Below are 15,943 nucleotides of genomic sequence, written 5' to 3'. Positions count from 1 at the left end.
AGTCGTTGTATAACAGCTTCCTCTGAGATTGAAGCTGCAGGGAAACTCCTTAAACAGGAAGGTAAACAACTGGGAACAGTTTCAGGAAGTCCCTAAAACTGACTGGATTCACTAGGCCCCTCTCTGCCAGTAAGCAATAAAAGCTGAGAATCCCTCAAAGAACTAACAAGCCAAGCTGTAACAAAGACTCAGAAGTGCCAAAGCTGCCAAGAAAACACAGGCCACACCAGCTGCCTAGAGGAAGCAGGAATCCGTAGAGCTGCCTGGAAGAGGTTTAGAAATGAGCCTCTTGGAAGGACACTCTCCAACTGCCTGCAAGTTTGCAGTGCACTCCAGGTTCCCAGCTTTCGTGAGGTGTCACCCATACTGGGGTGGGCTTTGGTGGGCAGCTATTGTTGAGTCATTTTTGCTCCTGTTAGGTAACACGTCACCCATACAGTAAGCAACCCCAATAAAATTCATGGTTCACCATATTATTGTAAGTAACCCCAATAAAACTCATGGTTCATCAAGCTGGACTTTGGTGGTATCTGGTACTTTGGTCTGCCACGGTATTCCTATTTGGGGTGAGTAGACATGTGTGTTGCATCTCCCCAGGAAAGGTTTTGTCATACAACACTAATTCAAACTGGATCAGACCTAAAAACCTCCTTCCCGTGGTCCAGCTTCCATGGTACCATAAAAATCCTATGCAAGTCAACAACGGAGGAAAGCAGTTAATAATCCCACCCAGCTGTGATACCTATAAACCACAACAATGACCAGCATAATGAAATATCCATAAAGATGTAATAAGTGGCACTCACATGTCAGTGGTAACCAACAGCTATCTGATTGGACTTATGGCCCCCTCATAGGAAGGAAATAATGCTTGAAAATATAGCCAGATTCCCAAGGCTCATGAGGCCATGAGCCTTAGAAAAGAAACTACTACCACTATTTTGCTAGATCAGCATAATTCCTTACTATATTCTAAATCGTACCCTTATACACATAGATCGGTCTAGCTACCAACTGTCATCAAAGAAGCCTCATCTTTATAGCAAATGAAGACCATCACAAAAACCACTACTGGACACAATGCAGAATCAACAGACTGTGGGAGCCCAGCCCTAATACATACATCTACATCACAGCTCCTGTATCTATGGCTCAGGGAATAGTACAGAAGATGGGGTGGAAAAATTCTAAGAGCCAGAGAACCAGGAAATGGCTGCATAAACAGGATCAATAGTAGTATCACCAAGAAAGGGAAATCTCACAGGATTCCACCCCTAGATAAAGAACCACAGGCAATGAATAGGTACAGAAAGAGAAAAATTCACCTTTCCCAGGGATAAATCCCCTACCTGGTTATCTAATGCAAAGGGATAAGCCCTGAAACCTAACACAAACAACAAAATTAGACTTAGCAGATTGTATCTTTACATTTATGCATACAGGTATGTAACAAAAATAGTTAAAGGAAGCTATTAATGTGAGAGTGAGGTGGGGAGATATGGAAGGAGCTGGAGCAAGGGAAATTGGTGGGGGACTGCAGCAAGGAGGGGAAAGGGAAAAGTAATGATGTCAAATTATAAGTAAATTTATATTTTGACTAAAAGTGTATTTTAAAAAGTATGCTTCTATAAATATTAAACTCATTTTGCAAGTATAATTTAATATTAGCATGCTAAACATTATCAATAAAACTTAGTAAGTTTGCCCTACATCTTCACTTGAGAAAGAAAGGAGCACACTTTCCTAAACTGACTGGAATATGGTATTCCATAATTTGGTTTCTCACTACATTTCAATGGATGTATATATAGGCTCATGATCAAGAGGAAAACCCTGCAAAGCATCTTCACAGATGACTTGCTTTCTCAGTGGGTAGTAATTTGGCACAGCATGAAATGACAACCTATTATTACTTTAATATTAAGGTCAATGGGATTACTTTGCATGCTCAACTTGGAGATCCCCAACATGTGAAAGCCCTTACTCCACCTCAAACCAACAACTAGACAAAATGTCATGACATGTGGACTAAAGAAGCTAATGTCCCCTTAAGAACAATGGTACAATACTAAAGTGCTATTTATATAGCCTTTTAAAATGAGCAAAAAGCTAACTTCATACCTCATTTAAGGTAAGTTATTTCTGGGCTCTAATATTCATTTGATCAAGTGGTGGGTTTTATCAGCATAAACATAGATCTTAAATAGGAAACCTAAGCTTACATCCAGTTTTACTGAAACCACACTAACTCTTTACCACAATAAAGCTTAATAAGAGTCCATCAAGTCTCTCATATTCATGACTCACTATCACCAGAAAAACCAGTTTGCATTCAATTTACTCAGTGTGTGAGCTTCCTATGTGTGGAAAGAGTTTAGCATAAACAATAGAAACGTGACCTACATAATACAAAATGAGAGGCTCTTCTTGAGTCTGATCATGTCACTGCCTTATAAAAGCTAGGAATACTTCAACTTATTGTACATCCTCCAAAACTACAGCCTCCAGATTTTTCTCAAGGCAAAGCCCTAAAAGTATCTGACTGTTTATTAAAAGAATTCCCTGGAATAATGTTATCATCTCAGTGTGACTCTACACAAAACAAACTCAACTTAGTATTCAGTGCTTAGAAGTTATCATTCCTCACAAACACTAGAAACACAGTTGTTATATACTTTGTAAGTCTTCAAGAGGCTTACAACCTAGTGGAATAATGAACTATGATACAGTATGTATACAGAATACTATGAGCTTTTCTCTCCTGGGATTACCTATTGAATCACAGAGGAGAGAAAGTAAATTGAGTGCCATTCTCAGTCATCTCATGTAGCACATAAATACAACTCTAGATGCATATGCTGGATGGTTTGGGTTATACTACGGAGAGAGACTCCTAAGATGTTATAGAGTGGACCACATGTCATGGAGTACAAAGCAGTAAGAGCCCTTGAGTTCTTCTAATCGCTAAAGCAACAGAATCCAACATATAAAATATTGTTCTAGCAATAGCAGAGGTTTTGGAGAACATGAAAGCAAGAACAGCTGTAAGATTATAGAGACAACAGCCTCGGGGCAGTAACATTCTGAATACAATCCCATCAGGATAAAAAGGTGGTGAATGGGCCTGGGAAATGGCAGGGCTAAAAACAGTAGTTTCTCCAGTATGTTCATCCCAAATGACTGTGATAGCCGTGATACCACGAAACAACATGAGAAACACTGCAGCTATGAGTTATAAAGAAACATCAGCAGCTTCAATTCTTAGGCAAACAGACATCTGCCCTTTTTGTATCCTTAATCATGCAACATTATTTTGCATGATTAAGGATACAAAAAGTTAGATGTTTTTTGTTCATTATAAAGAACCATAATTAAAAAGAACCAGATTTTAAAGTATGTCCTAATATTATTTAAAGTAATACTAATAAAGATGAAAAATACTCTAAATAAATGGTGTCTTTACCATGATGACTGCCATTACTTAACTGACAGAACGAGCTTATTGATCTTGACAAGGCCAATTCCTTACCAGATACCAGTTTATTCATAAACCAGCCATTAGCTAAAGATTTGAAAGTTTCTCTAAGTAGTAAAACATACTGTCATTTCCCTAAAGGACTTAAACAAGGTACAAAGAATATGTTCTAGATACCCTTAGCAATACTGTAAGATCTTTTCCTAACAGGTCTTTTAGCTGGGAAGGTGGGTACCTAGCTGGTAAAATGCAGGTATGTCCTCAAGACTTTATATGTGCAGTATATCTCATCTACCCACTCATTCCTACTTCAAAACATCTTAAACAAGCCGGGCGGTGGTGGCGCACGCCTTTAATCCCAGCACTCGGGAGGCAGAGGCAGGCGGATCTCTGTGAGTTCGAGGCCAGCCTGGTCTACAAAGTGAGTTCCAGGAAAGGCGCAAAACTACAGAGAAACCCTGTCTCGAAAAACCAAAATAAAAAATAAAAAATTTAAAAAATTAAAAAAAAAAAATCTTAAACAATGAGTGCACACTGGCAGCATCAAACCACTAGCCAGGAATTTCTGTCTAGGATCCAATCACATGTTCAAAAATGTATTCTACATTTTCAACTTTCAAAGGAAAGCACATGAGTATGTGTTTTCTGTCCAGCTGTGGTGTATGTCCTTTCATCGTCTTAAGAGACTAATAGGAGATGAGGGTAGTGCTCACCTGAGTAGGTACACAAACTACTAAACATCTAAAGCGGAAAGGGAAATCAGACAATAATATGATAAAGAGATGCCACAGATATTTCTGAGTTACCTAAATTCTATTCAGAAGTAGCTGCTTTCTGAAAAGAGGAGCAAAACAGAAAAGCAAAAGGAGCAAAGCTTGAAGAACATCTTGGTTTAAATTCCAGCTCTGACACTTGTGAGTTTTTATACGTCACAGTTTATCTATAATCTAATACTACATACTAAGTCCTGTGAGATAAAATTAATTAAGTCAGTGCTTATTAAATACACTTTATCAACAGCCCCATTCTACACGTTCAGGAGTATGGTCCAGGAATGTAAATGTTTTAAGAAATCCCAAAGATTATCCTTACATACCAGTATCACAATTTAGGAGTCATTAAAAAAAGCCATATATGTGTGTGTGTGTATACACACACACACACACACACACACACACACACACACGTATGTAATTATTCATAACAGTACCCTAGAACAAGCATTTCAATGTTCAGCAAATACTTGATGTAATTACCTCCAATTATTTTTAAATTTAAAAAGAGCCTTTTGAAATTGGATTACAAAATTTGCATAAACCTCTCACCAAAAGGAGACTTGAAGCATACAGCTATACCTTTTCATCAAAAGTCTGAGATAACCAGAGTTAATACTCCACATAAAAGACAATGCCATTTTGCACACAATTTAAAATCCAAGGAAAGTTTAAAGTTAGTTCTGTGTTGTATTTTTTGTAAAAACTTGTCTATGCCAAGTTACTCAACCACAAAACTGATTCCTTATTTTTCAGCCTTCCTAAACACGTACAAGAGTATCAACGGCAACAAACATCTAAAACCCAGAGGGGATACTTATTACCAGATCTGGGGTAATAATTCACTATTAATGAATAGTAACAGTGTCTTTCTTCTTAAAAAAAAAAAAAGTTAAACCCTTCAATTAATTTGTACTTCCTATAAAAGTCATCTAATATATAGGCTAACATAATACACATGCACGCACATACGAACACATGTACACAAGCACACTTAAAAACATCTTAACCACACTCTCATAACAGCATTGGATATACTTCAATGTTCTATCTATAATATTATATTACTGTTCAAAACTTCCTTTAACAAAAATTCCATAAATTATATATAAATTTCCCTTACATGTGGTTTTTAGGCTGTTTCTATCACATTTATGAATCTAAGGTAATTTCAGAGAATTATTAGAGCACTGAGAACTTTCTCTTCTAAATTTAGATACTAAAAATTTTTTTAATTAAATTTTAAAATTTAAATTAAAAGTTTTTAAATTTTAAAGTCACACTGACAGAAGTATTGAAAAGTTATTTATCACTGTGTCTATTTTTCCACATATATCTTTCATTATAAAAATCAATGAGCTGATTCAACAGATGTTGGGTGTGTTATCTAAATAATGCTTGGACATTTAAATACCAGATTTTACTATTTTCTTTAATCAAGTTTTACCATTTAGTATACTAACATTAAAAAAACAGAGTTAAACCAAGAGACCCAAAAGGCCCAAGGTATTCTAAAGAGTTAAAAGAAATACAGTAAAAATTAGAATTTAGAGATGGCTCAAGGATGTATAAGCAAGAGTTACCAGCTTTCCTGAGCATGTAGAATATTAGCTACTTCCACGAGAAGTCCTATGTAGCACTAGACCAGTGACAGCACCGTACATAATAGACAATAGAAAAAATTCAGGGAGTTTAATCTGATTACCTAGTGCACCTGTGTTCAGAAATATTTCTGAAGTGAGTGAAAATCAAAGACATTTTTTAAAGTTTTTAGTGTTCAATACACATTTGCCATGCTGGAAACAATCAACATACCTAAATTATCAGTCACACATGGTAAACAATGTCTCTCTGCAACTTCTACCTAAACCATCTTTCCAGCTATATATCCCTAAGCCTTTACAAAGCCTCCCTTTCCCATACATTCTTTGCTAACCTTCTGAATCAATTCTAACTCAGAGGGTGTTTGCGCAAAGGGTCTGTAAAAAGACATCACCTATGAATAGAGACCAGTATGGAAAAGACCAAGGAGGTTCTGAGACCACTTCCTCATCATTAATTATGTCAAGATGCAAACAGAGGACAACATCCTTAAAGCACTGGAAGAACAGTGGACTCCACAGAAGAGACTAGGGATTTCAAGACCCTCCTCTACCTCAACCTTTGACAAGTTTATGACATACAAAATTACTATAGTTCCCATGACAATAAACACTCCAAAATGAACTCCGAAGGAAATAACTGGCTAACCTGTTACTAAGTTATACCTCAGTTAATACTTCTTTAAAATATAAAATGTACAACAGAAAATACAGGACAATAACTTACTTGAGTAGGAACAAGTACTGGAGGATAGGCCATCTTGTGATGTCTATACACCCAAAATGCACAGATGACAATCCCTGCAATTAACATAAGTGGTACCAAGGAGTACAGCAAGATGTTGTAATAGGGTGGCTTCGGTGTAACAGGATTTGAAGTGGCTGTGGAAGAGGGAAGAGGAAATGGTTCAGATTTGGTCTACAATCCTATCAGAAGTAGTTAGCATAGAGTCAGATCTGGGGGTGGGGGATACAATAGAAGAAAGTAGTAGTAAATTACTCCAGCAACACAAACATATTTTCTTTTCAATGTGCCAGCAGAACAAGCATGTATTTTTCACTATACACTTACGCTGTGTGACTTCCATCTCCGGAAAATAAGAGAACTTTTCATTACACATATTGCCCTCACAGCAACAAAAGTACACTTCAGGGCTGTCTTTTTTTTCTATACAATCAGTCCTATTAAAAAAAATAATAATAATTAACACCAATATCATTACATTGACCCTACAACAGATGTGTTTCTTCAGAGACAGGAGTCATTACATACAAATTGGAGGTGTTTATGAGTATTCAATGATCCACTCTTAAAAGTAAAACTGTTCTAAATCTCAGCAGAGAAAAAAAAAGTAAACAAACATCTGAGTATATTATGATCACACTGACTTCCTGAGACTACTGCTTTAATGTGGTTTGTAATGAGCAATCTAAGGTAACTATCTCTTTTGTTTTCTTAATTATTAGAGAAGCTTGAAGAAGAACATAAAGCCAGTGAGGCAATTTAGTCTAGGAGTTGCATTTGCTCATGGGAAATGCAACTTCCCCATTTTGTGAATATTAAAAACTAAAAACTAGATATAAAGCTAAATAAATACACACATACACTAAGTAATGTGAGCTTGTATCTCATGAATAGAACATATTTCAGCATCAGAGAATCAAACTAGCTTTGGAAGTGTCATTTTTCTCATAGTAGTAGATTTACAATTCCTGAACAGATATCAAGGTTGTGATTTTAAAAACAAAAATGGAGAAAATATGAACAACAAACACTGTAGGACTTCATAACTCAAACTGATCAGACTCAGGCTGACTAAATTAAAATACAAAGCAGGAGCCTTCCACACAGGAACTAAGTCACTGGAAAGACATGGAGTTAGCCTCGAGAAACAAGCTCCATTCAACTACTGAGAAACAGCTATAGCCATTTGTCCTTTGAAATTCAACTTTAAATATTGCTGCTAAACATCACTGAACCTAAAAATGCAGCACACAACCGCACTGAAGCTTTGGGCAGCATTCACCAACAATATGGCTGAGACAACTCCAGATAAAAGTTAAAGAGCTGGTGGTTTTACCAGTATCAAACTCTAAATAGAATCTATTAATGTCTACTTAGAAGAAATTAAAAGGTAAGTGAAGGCTATTTTCATAATTTATAAGTAATGTGTAATTTAAAAATTAATATTTAGTAATGCCTCTAAAAATTGAAAAGAAATACACTTAGCCTAATTCAAGAAAATTTCCTTTCTCTGTTCTTAACTGTCCTTTTTGTTTTTCAATCAACTTCAGAGCATAAAAACAGTATTCATAAGTTTCTGCATTATCATTTGATCCTCAGAATCAAAACTGGTGTACTAATCATTCATAACAAGCACTTTACACTGGGTGATGCACTCTGTGAGGCTCCAATGAATGGTTCACTAAGCATTTCAGCACTGCCTGGTTCTCACGTAAGTAAAATGCTAGGTTTACAGGTTAGAAGTACAATAGTTTTCACTACACACACATGGGTATATGCATATGTACCCATGTACACACAAATACACAACTTCCTGATATGAAATAATAAAAGATCAGTTAAAGATAAGCCTACAATTTTTTCTATTGTCTTCCCATCCCCTTTTATAATAGCAAATTATCACTTGGTTTTGCACTTCTATTAGTAGAAACAATAATAGTCAGCAAAATGCAGGTAAAGAATGAAAGTATGTGCATATATATATACATATACATACACACACATACATATATATATATATAAATAATTCTTGGAAAACTTAGACTTAGAAGCATAACCCAAATATCAAATATATATCTAAATGATAATACTTCGATATCTCATTAAGTGGAGCTAATTTAATTTTCATAATTTAGTCAATGAATGCCTAGGGTCACATATGGCTAAGTAATCATCAATTCCAGATAATTGAGGCTCTTGGGAACAGATATAGTGGTCAGCAGATACAGTACAACTTTTTGGGTCCAAGATAGCTGGTTACCTAGGGCTCTGCAGGCCTCTACCACTCTACACTGCCCACCCCTAATGGAAAAGCTGTGGCTCAGGCAGAAAAATGGTCATCAGTCCAATATCAATGTCCCTTCTTATAGAAAGATCAGAAGTACTCGATTACATGACCATTTATCTTATTTCCAGTATAAAACAATTTAAACAAGATCTATTAAAGACAATATAGCTTTGTATGAGTTTTTAGTTCTGATACAGTTCTGAATGTTAAGTTAAATGTCTCCTGGGTTAAAAAAACAAAGGTCTACCTACTTTGCGAGACAAAATGGGTGAGGGAGAGAAGATCAATTTCTTCCAAAGATATAAAGAATGGGAATTAAATACTGCAATCAAGCATTATTCTTCTTTGAGAATAGACTTTTCAACACATATACTTTCTTTTAAAGTAATTTTTAAATTTGGCTTTAGGCTTATAATGCTAATATGAGGGTGAAAATTATTCATATAAGGGTTCTCATTACCTGTAGATTATTCAAGATATATCAAGCATAAAACATAAACAAGGCATGTTTATTAATTTGAAAGAAAGTTCTTGCCATTGGTTCATGTGGTCTTCATAATTTCATCTTTAAAACAGCAAGAAACACTTAAGTGAAAATGCATGCACTGATCTTTATGTTTTCAAGGCAGGACAGGCAGAAGGAAAGTCACTCAACCCCATCATAAAATATAAGGACATCCTTACCTGTCATAGCAGTTGATGTCATCCAGCCAACAACCTTGTTTCACTATTTCGATGGAACCAGAGATATTCTTCCAGGTAGCAAAACAATGTCGCCGTTTATCTTTGTCACCGTAACAAGGCTCCACACCAGTTTGATTGGTTCTGTCTCTTTCCCAATTAGCATTAAAGAAAAGACACTCCTGAGTTTCTGATCGACCAAGTATAGCACCTGTAAAATAACAGAACAACTTAATGTAGCCATACAACTCTTAACACCTGTGCTCTGAAGAAGGCAGCCACTTCATGCACTCTTGCAGTGTCAATAGTTTCTTGTCCCCCAGTGTTGTAACTCTGCATTTATGTGGCTAGGTTAATCCCTATACTTTACATATAAAAATAATCACAATAATCTGCATTAGCCACGCATATCACAAGATTTCTCTTGACGACGTCAGCTTCATTTAATTTAAGGACCAAAAGAACAGCAAAAATTGTTAATTTTATTAATTTCAACCTTTCCAACAGACCCTTTTTTAATATTTTGTGTGACAAAATACAATCTAAGCAAACATAATTATCCTGTATAGGGAAGCTGTAGTTTCCTCAACTCTGTAGACTAAACAAAGCAGGGTCATGGAGACTTTGGAATCTGGCAGACAAGCCCTCAAAAGTGAGTCTGTTAACTCAAGTAAAGCAATTCACATTAATATGTGTCACCACTGGTACAATCAGTTGGTAAAAACAGGCATTGTGGAAGACCTGTACCTACTAGCATTCAGATAACAATGTCATAGTGAGGTCAGTGGTAATATTAACAAATGTGGCCTTTGAATTCTAAATAATGAAGTGAGTCAACATCCAGAAGATCCGCATAATGCAGAGAATCAACAGTTTCTGAAAGAATTAATGTGATGTTACAAAAGCACTCGTGTAAAAACCCATTCAGAGTGAGACAGATCACCAAAATAAGAGACTACTTCTTGAATTGTGGTATTATATCAAAGAAAAATACAAAAACATCTAAATAAATTATTACAATAGTATTCCTCTTTTCTAACTACATAACTGTATATGGCTAGATCAAAATAATACAACAATCAAAGTAACATACAACAGCAGCTGAATAAAGAAAGAATCCCACTGCTTTCTACTAAAACAATCATGAAAGTGACAAAAAATGTCACATTTCTTTTTGCTTTAGAAAACATTTTTCATAAAGATTTCTTCTTTTACTTACAAAGAATGAACATGGGCCATTTTTAAACAAATTGCAATTTTAAAATGCCCTCATTTCTAACATAGAAACCATACAATCTACATTTAAAAATAAAAAATACTCTGGGGTATTTGTGTTATGGACAGGAAATATCAGCCCCAAAGGCTCATATGTTGAAGTTTTGGTCCCCAACCAGTGGCATTATTGAGAGGTAACTAGATATTGAGGTTTCTGACCTAATCAATGAGTTAATCCCATGATGGAGCCCCATAGTATGGTATTTTTAGAAGCTCCCCAGGGGTCTAGTTGCAGGAAGTAGGTCACTTGCAGCACAATATTCCTTCTCCCAGTTCTCGCTCTGCTTCCTGTCTACCCTGAGGTGAGTGGCCTGACTGCACATGTTCCCAGTTACCATGTTCACATCTGTACTCAGGTCCATAGCAATGAAACCAACCAACAAATGACTGAGACAATGAAACTGGGATCCAACATTTATATCTTTTAAGTCATTCATGGTTGGTATGTTGTCCTAGCAACAATAAACTAATGTAAGTTTCTTAATTTTAAGAGCCTAAGTCTTAAGAACAGCTGTTCTACAATGTACTAAGAAAGCTGTACTTATGAATTTGTAGTATCGATGTGCAGAAATGTTGTCATAAAACGACATACTGTAAACTATACTGATGTCATCTGTATTCTAGAGGTCTGCTACTACTATTTATCTGTACACATTAGCAGCCATTGTCTAAGTTATTTCTTTTCTGAAACTTCATCAAAACATGAGCAAACCAAGTTTCTCTTGTACCAAAAATCCTAAAAGCATGTACTGCCCACACTCTTATCTTAAAACAGGGATGGCAAACTTTTTTGTAAAGGTCCAGACAGTGTGTATTTTAGGCTTTTCAGGCCATATGGTCTGTTGCAACTACTCTGCTTGTGAAGTACAGAAGTATCCATACACAGTAAATGAATGAATAAAGTGTGTGTTTCAATAAAATTTTATTTATACAAATTAAAAACTAAACTTTTTGTAATTTTTGCATCTCACAAAATATTATCTTTGATATTTTCTCCAAACACTTAAATGTAGAAATTCATTCTCGGATGCATCTGGCTGACAGGTTGTGTGTGATCAGCAACTCCTTCTTAAAGCATTGCCATTACTAATTCCAGCAGGCTGGCTCATCTGCCTTTGATTTGCTAGAGATACATGTTCTGTGTATTTCTGTCCATTTAACTCATGCTAAAAATGATGGACCGATAGATATATAGATGGATGGATGGATGGATGGATGGATGGATGGATGGATGGATGGATGGATGGAGCACTGCACAGGAATATCTTAAATGTAATATGACCAAAACAAACAAACATTGCTGGTATTCTAAGTACCAAATGGGATGCACCTTTGGTTTCCAGTCAATGAATGTAGCTTCCTGAAGTGTTCTACTGAGAGAGTCTCAAGATTTTTCTGAAGAGAATTTTGTCCCACAAAAGGGATAACAAGGAAGGGGAAATATTTGTTCCTCCTAGTGTAGACAAAACACAAACTAACGCTCACTTTAATCACTGTAAAAGTACTTCTGAGATTTATCTTTGAAAGTTAAATACATTTTCTGGGTAATTTTCTAGATCTAGAGTATCACTTATTTTTTTAATAGGTACAGAAAATTGCTTATGAGGAAACCTGTGACAATCTTCCTCACTCCTCCTAAAGCTGGTTTGTAATTAGCCCCTGTCTCATACATCCCATAACTAAACAATAGATAAAATAACATACTTATGAAAATATACTAAATGTATCTAACTTGTTCTTACACTTTAATGTTCATACTGTGACTTCAAAATGAGGTTCTAAAAAAGATGCTATTGTTCAGATGGTCTATTCAATCTAAAGCTTTCTTAAATGTTAAACCTCTGTGCCTAAGTTTATTCTACTAAAATAATTTCAAGTAGTTAAGACTGCCATTAAAAAAAAAAAAGCAGGCATAAAATTAAGGCACATTCTTGAATCCTGTGTCATGCATTATTGTAATTCAGTGTCATTTTCTATGTCCTGGAAAAGAGGTAGCTTAACAGTGTATTTAGGGGATCTATACATAAACACACATATATGCATCCATACACATACTATATATTTATGCTTCCATCCACATATGTGCTTCTTTTCTTTTTATCCTGCAAAAACTCAGGAAAGACCTAATGATCCTCCCTAGTTAACAACCCTTATTTTAAGGACTCTGACCTGAACCTACAAGCTCTTCTGTGACCTTGAACAGGTAAACAAATTCTTTACTACCTCTTTCTACATGCATAAAATGAAGCAGGCTCAATGACCAAATTTTTCTCCAGATCCAAAATTTAGTCTAATTAGAGTAAATCAGGAACTCTAGTTACAATCAAGTATCTGAGTAAATTATGTAATATTTCTGTATAGAGTACCTGTATTGATGACTAGTGCTAACTGCTTCATTTTCTTACAGCTAAGGAAAAAATAAAAATAAAACAAGCTATACACAGGACCTAACTACTTACTGGGCCATAAAACACCCAAGACAATGAAATCAAGAGTTCTTTTCCATGAGAAAAGAAATTTCAACTAAAAGACTGCATATAAATAGGATTTGAGGGTTTTTATACCAAATATTAAAATAATATACCAATACTAATTTTATACAAAATCTCTTCCAGATACAAAAAGAACCAGTGCTTCTTCATTCATTTCAAAGTCAAAATTAATTTTAATCAATTAATTAATTTCAATACAATTTTGAAATTGAATTATACTGATATAAAGTAACAGCACACAAGGAAAAACAGACCAGTATTTTTCACTAACTTGGATGTAAAATAACAAAATTTTGATAAATTTAATCTAATAATATATTTTTTAAAAAAGAAAAAGAGAACTAAGACACCACAAACAGGTTTACTTCAGCTATGCAAGGTGAATTCAGTGTTCAAACTTACTCAGTGCAGCCTATCAAATCAAGAAAATAAAAGTGAAAAATAGTATGACCCCATAAACCAACATAGAATAAGCATCAAACAAAATTCAACACCCATTTATAACAAAAACAAACTGCATACCAGGAACAGAAAAGAACTTCCTAAACATCATAAAGAGGATCTACCAAAAAAGCCCCCCAGGGACATCATAGTTAATGGCCATACACAATGAGGAAGACTTCAAGCTAGGATCATAGACAAAGCCACATCACCCACATCACCCACACTCCTCTTATCCATTTATTTAAGACAGACTGAATGTTCTGATTTCTGCTACAAAGCAAGGGACAGAAATTATGGGTATAATGCTGAGAAAAGAAAAATAAAACTGTATTTGCAGTAACATTATTACTTTTCTAAAAACTTCCAAAGAATCTAAATAAAAGAAAACCTGCTAGAATTAAAAAGTGACAAGATAACAACAACAAAATCAGTTCCTCTTCTATATAGTAACAATGAGTAAAATGAAACTGAAGTATAAAAAATTCAAAACCAAATACACTTTATCTAAATGAAATATTTAGAAATTAACATAATCTAACAAAACACAAATGTGGTGAAATTGTAAAATGCTAATTAATGGAATAAAAGATCCAAACACTTGCAGAAGCATCCAATTTTCATGTATGGAAAGTTCAGAATAACAAAGATGACAGTTCTCCCTAAATTCATGTACAGCTTTATTTAAATTCAATCAAAATCTCGATAAACCTATTTGTAGACATAAACAAGGTTATTAGAAAATAGTTTTTAAGGAATAAAGCTGGAGAAGTCACTCCTACTTTTCCAATGTTATGGTTTACGACATGTCCACAAAACATCAGGACAGAGTGACAGATAGTACAAGGAGATTCCTGACATGTGTGATACAGACAAAAAGCCAGAAATGGATCCACACCAATCAGACCACTTTTAATAAATGAAGAAAACAATGAAATGAGGAAAGGTAGCTTTTACAATAATAATTGCTGAAGGGGTTATACTCTATTTAGGCAACTATACTTTTGAATCCCTTCTTTCGCTATTGTTATTCCAGCAGTTCCTAAAAGGCCAGCTCTTTCAGGAATCTTTGCAGTCTCAATCTCATATCTGTATCTATTTTCAAATTTTCTTCTGGTACACATAGCAAAACCCTTAAAGTGTGACCATCAGTACTCCTGCCTTCTCTCAAAAGTGCTCACTGATCCAATGTAAAGTAATTTATATCTACTGGTTTATTTTTATAATTTTAACAACCTCTACTATAAAAACTTTCAAATAAAAACATCACACACTGATTTACTTTATTGTTATGATTCATGTGTTCTTGCAGCTCTGACGAACAAACCTAAGACCTAACACATGAAACTGAGCTGTTTTCCCAGCCATATTTACTGATTCTAGTCAGTCTGTGTGTGCATGTGGGCATGTGTGCATGCATGCATGTGTGCATGTATCCTTTTCCCATTTTAGAATGTCACTTAATATTAGATTTTAAATCTATGAAGTAATGCATGTAAATTAACATGACTTACCCATTCTATAATGTACACATTATTTCAAAACATGCTGTACATGCTAAATTTACACAACTTTTTTCAAAGAAAAATTAATTTATAAAAAAGGCATGAACAATCATTTTAATGACTAGGAAAGCTAGCCTGTTAAAAATGGGCTGAAATGGCATATGTTCATTTAGATAGGCAATAAATAAATGGTGATGACTGATGGCCCTATCTTCTATCAAACTGACAGTTTTTTGCTGGCAAACATTTATTTTTATTCATGACTGAAAACTCCTTTCTAGCATTAATACATGAAAGTCAACAATTGGCGAATTAATGCACAAAGATATGTAGATGCCTACATAATATCTAGATATTACTTAATATGAAATCGAGTAATTATTTAACTGTTTCATGTTTCTTTAATTTTATTTTCAATAGTTTCTATTTGGTAAGCTTTTGGCTTTTGTGAAGTATTAGTTTCAATGTGTTAATCTCAATATGAAAAAATAGATATTTAAAAACCATTTTAAAGAGTTGTGTGGCCAATAGTTTTGAGCAAAAATAATACAAATGTACTTTTTAATAATATGCTTGGTATAAGACTACCATCTTACCTACCCTCCAACATACATAGTACTTACTGAATGATAAAAAGCAAAATATAATGCAACAACTGAAGAAAATCT

At 34.8% G+C, this 15,943-nt stretch overlaps 1 protein-coding gene across 1 annotated transcript in view; it reads right to left on the bottom strand.

Moving 5' to 3' along the window:
- The window catches only part of Acvr2a (activin A receptor type 2A), an 80,052-nt gene that overhangs the window by 23,651 nt on the left and 40,458 nt on the right, over positions 1 to 15,943 (bottom strand). Inside the window, exons 2-4 of the mRNA XM_006974291.4 lie at positions 9,566 to 9,773; positions 6,922 to 7,031; positions 6,577 to 6,731 (exon numbers count right to left, since the gene is read on the bottom strand). Of these exons, the coding sequence (XP_006974353.1) occupies positions 6,577 to 6,731; positions 6,922 to 7,031; positions 9,566 to 9,773 (473 nt within the window). The remainder of the gene's footprint in view (positions 1 to 6,576; positions 6,732 to 6,921; positions 7,032 to 9,565; positions 9,774 to 15,943) is intronic.

This window comes from Peromyscus maniculatus, chromosome 4, assembly GCF_049852395.1.
Source record: "Peromyscus maniculatus bairdii isolate BWxNUB_F1_BW_parent chromosome 4, HU_Pman_BW_mat_3.1, whole genome shotgun sequence".
In the NCBI taxonomy this organism is placed as follows: domain Eukaryota; kingdom Metazoa; phylum Chordata; class Mammalia; order Rodentia; family Cricetidae; genus Peromyscus; species Peromyscus maniculatus.
This window is presented reverse-complemented; position numbering and strand designations above follow the sequence as displayed.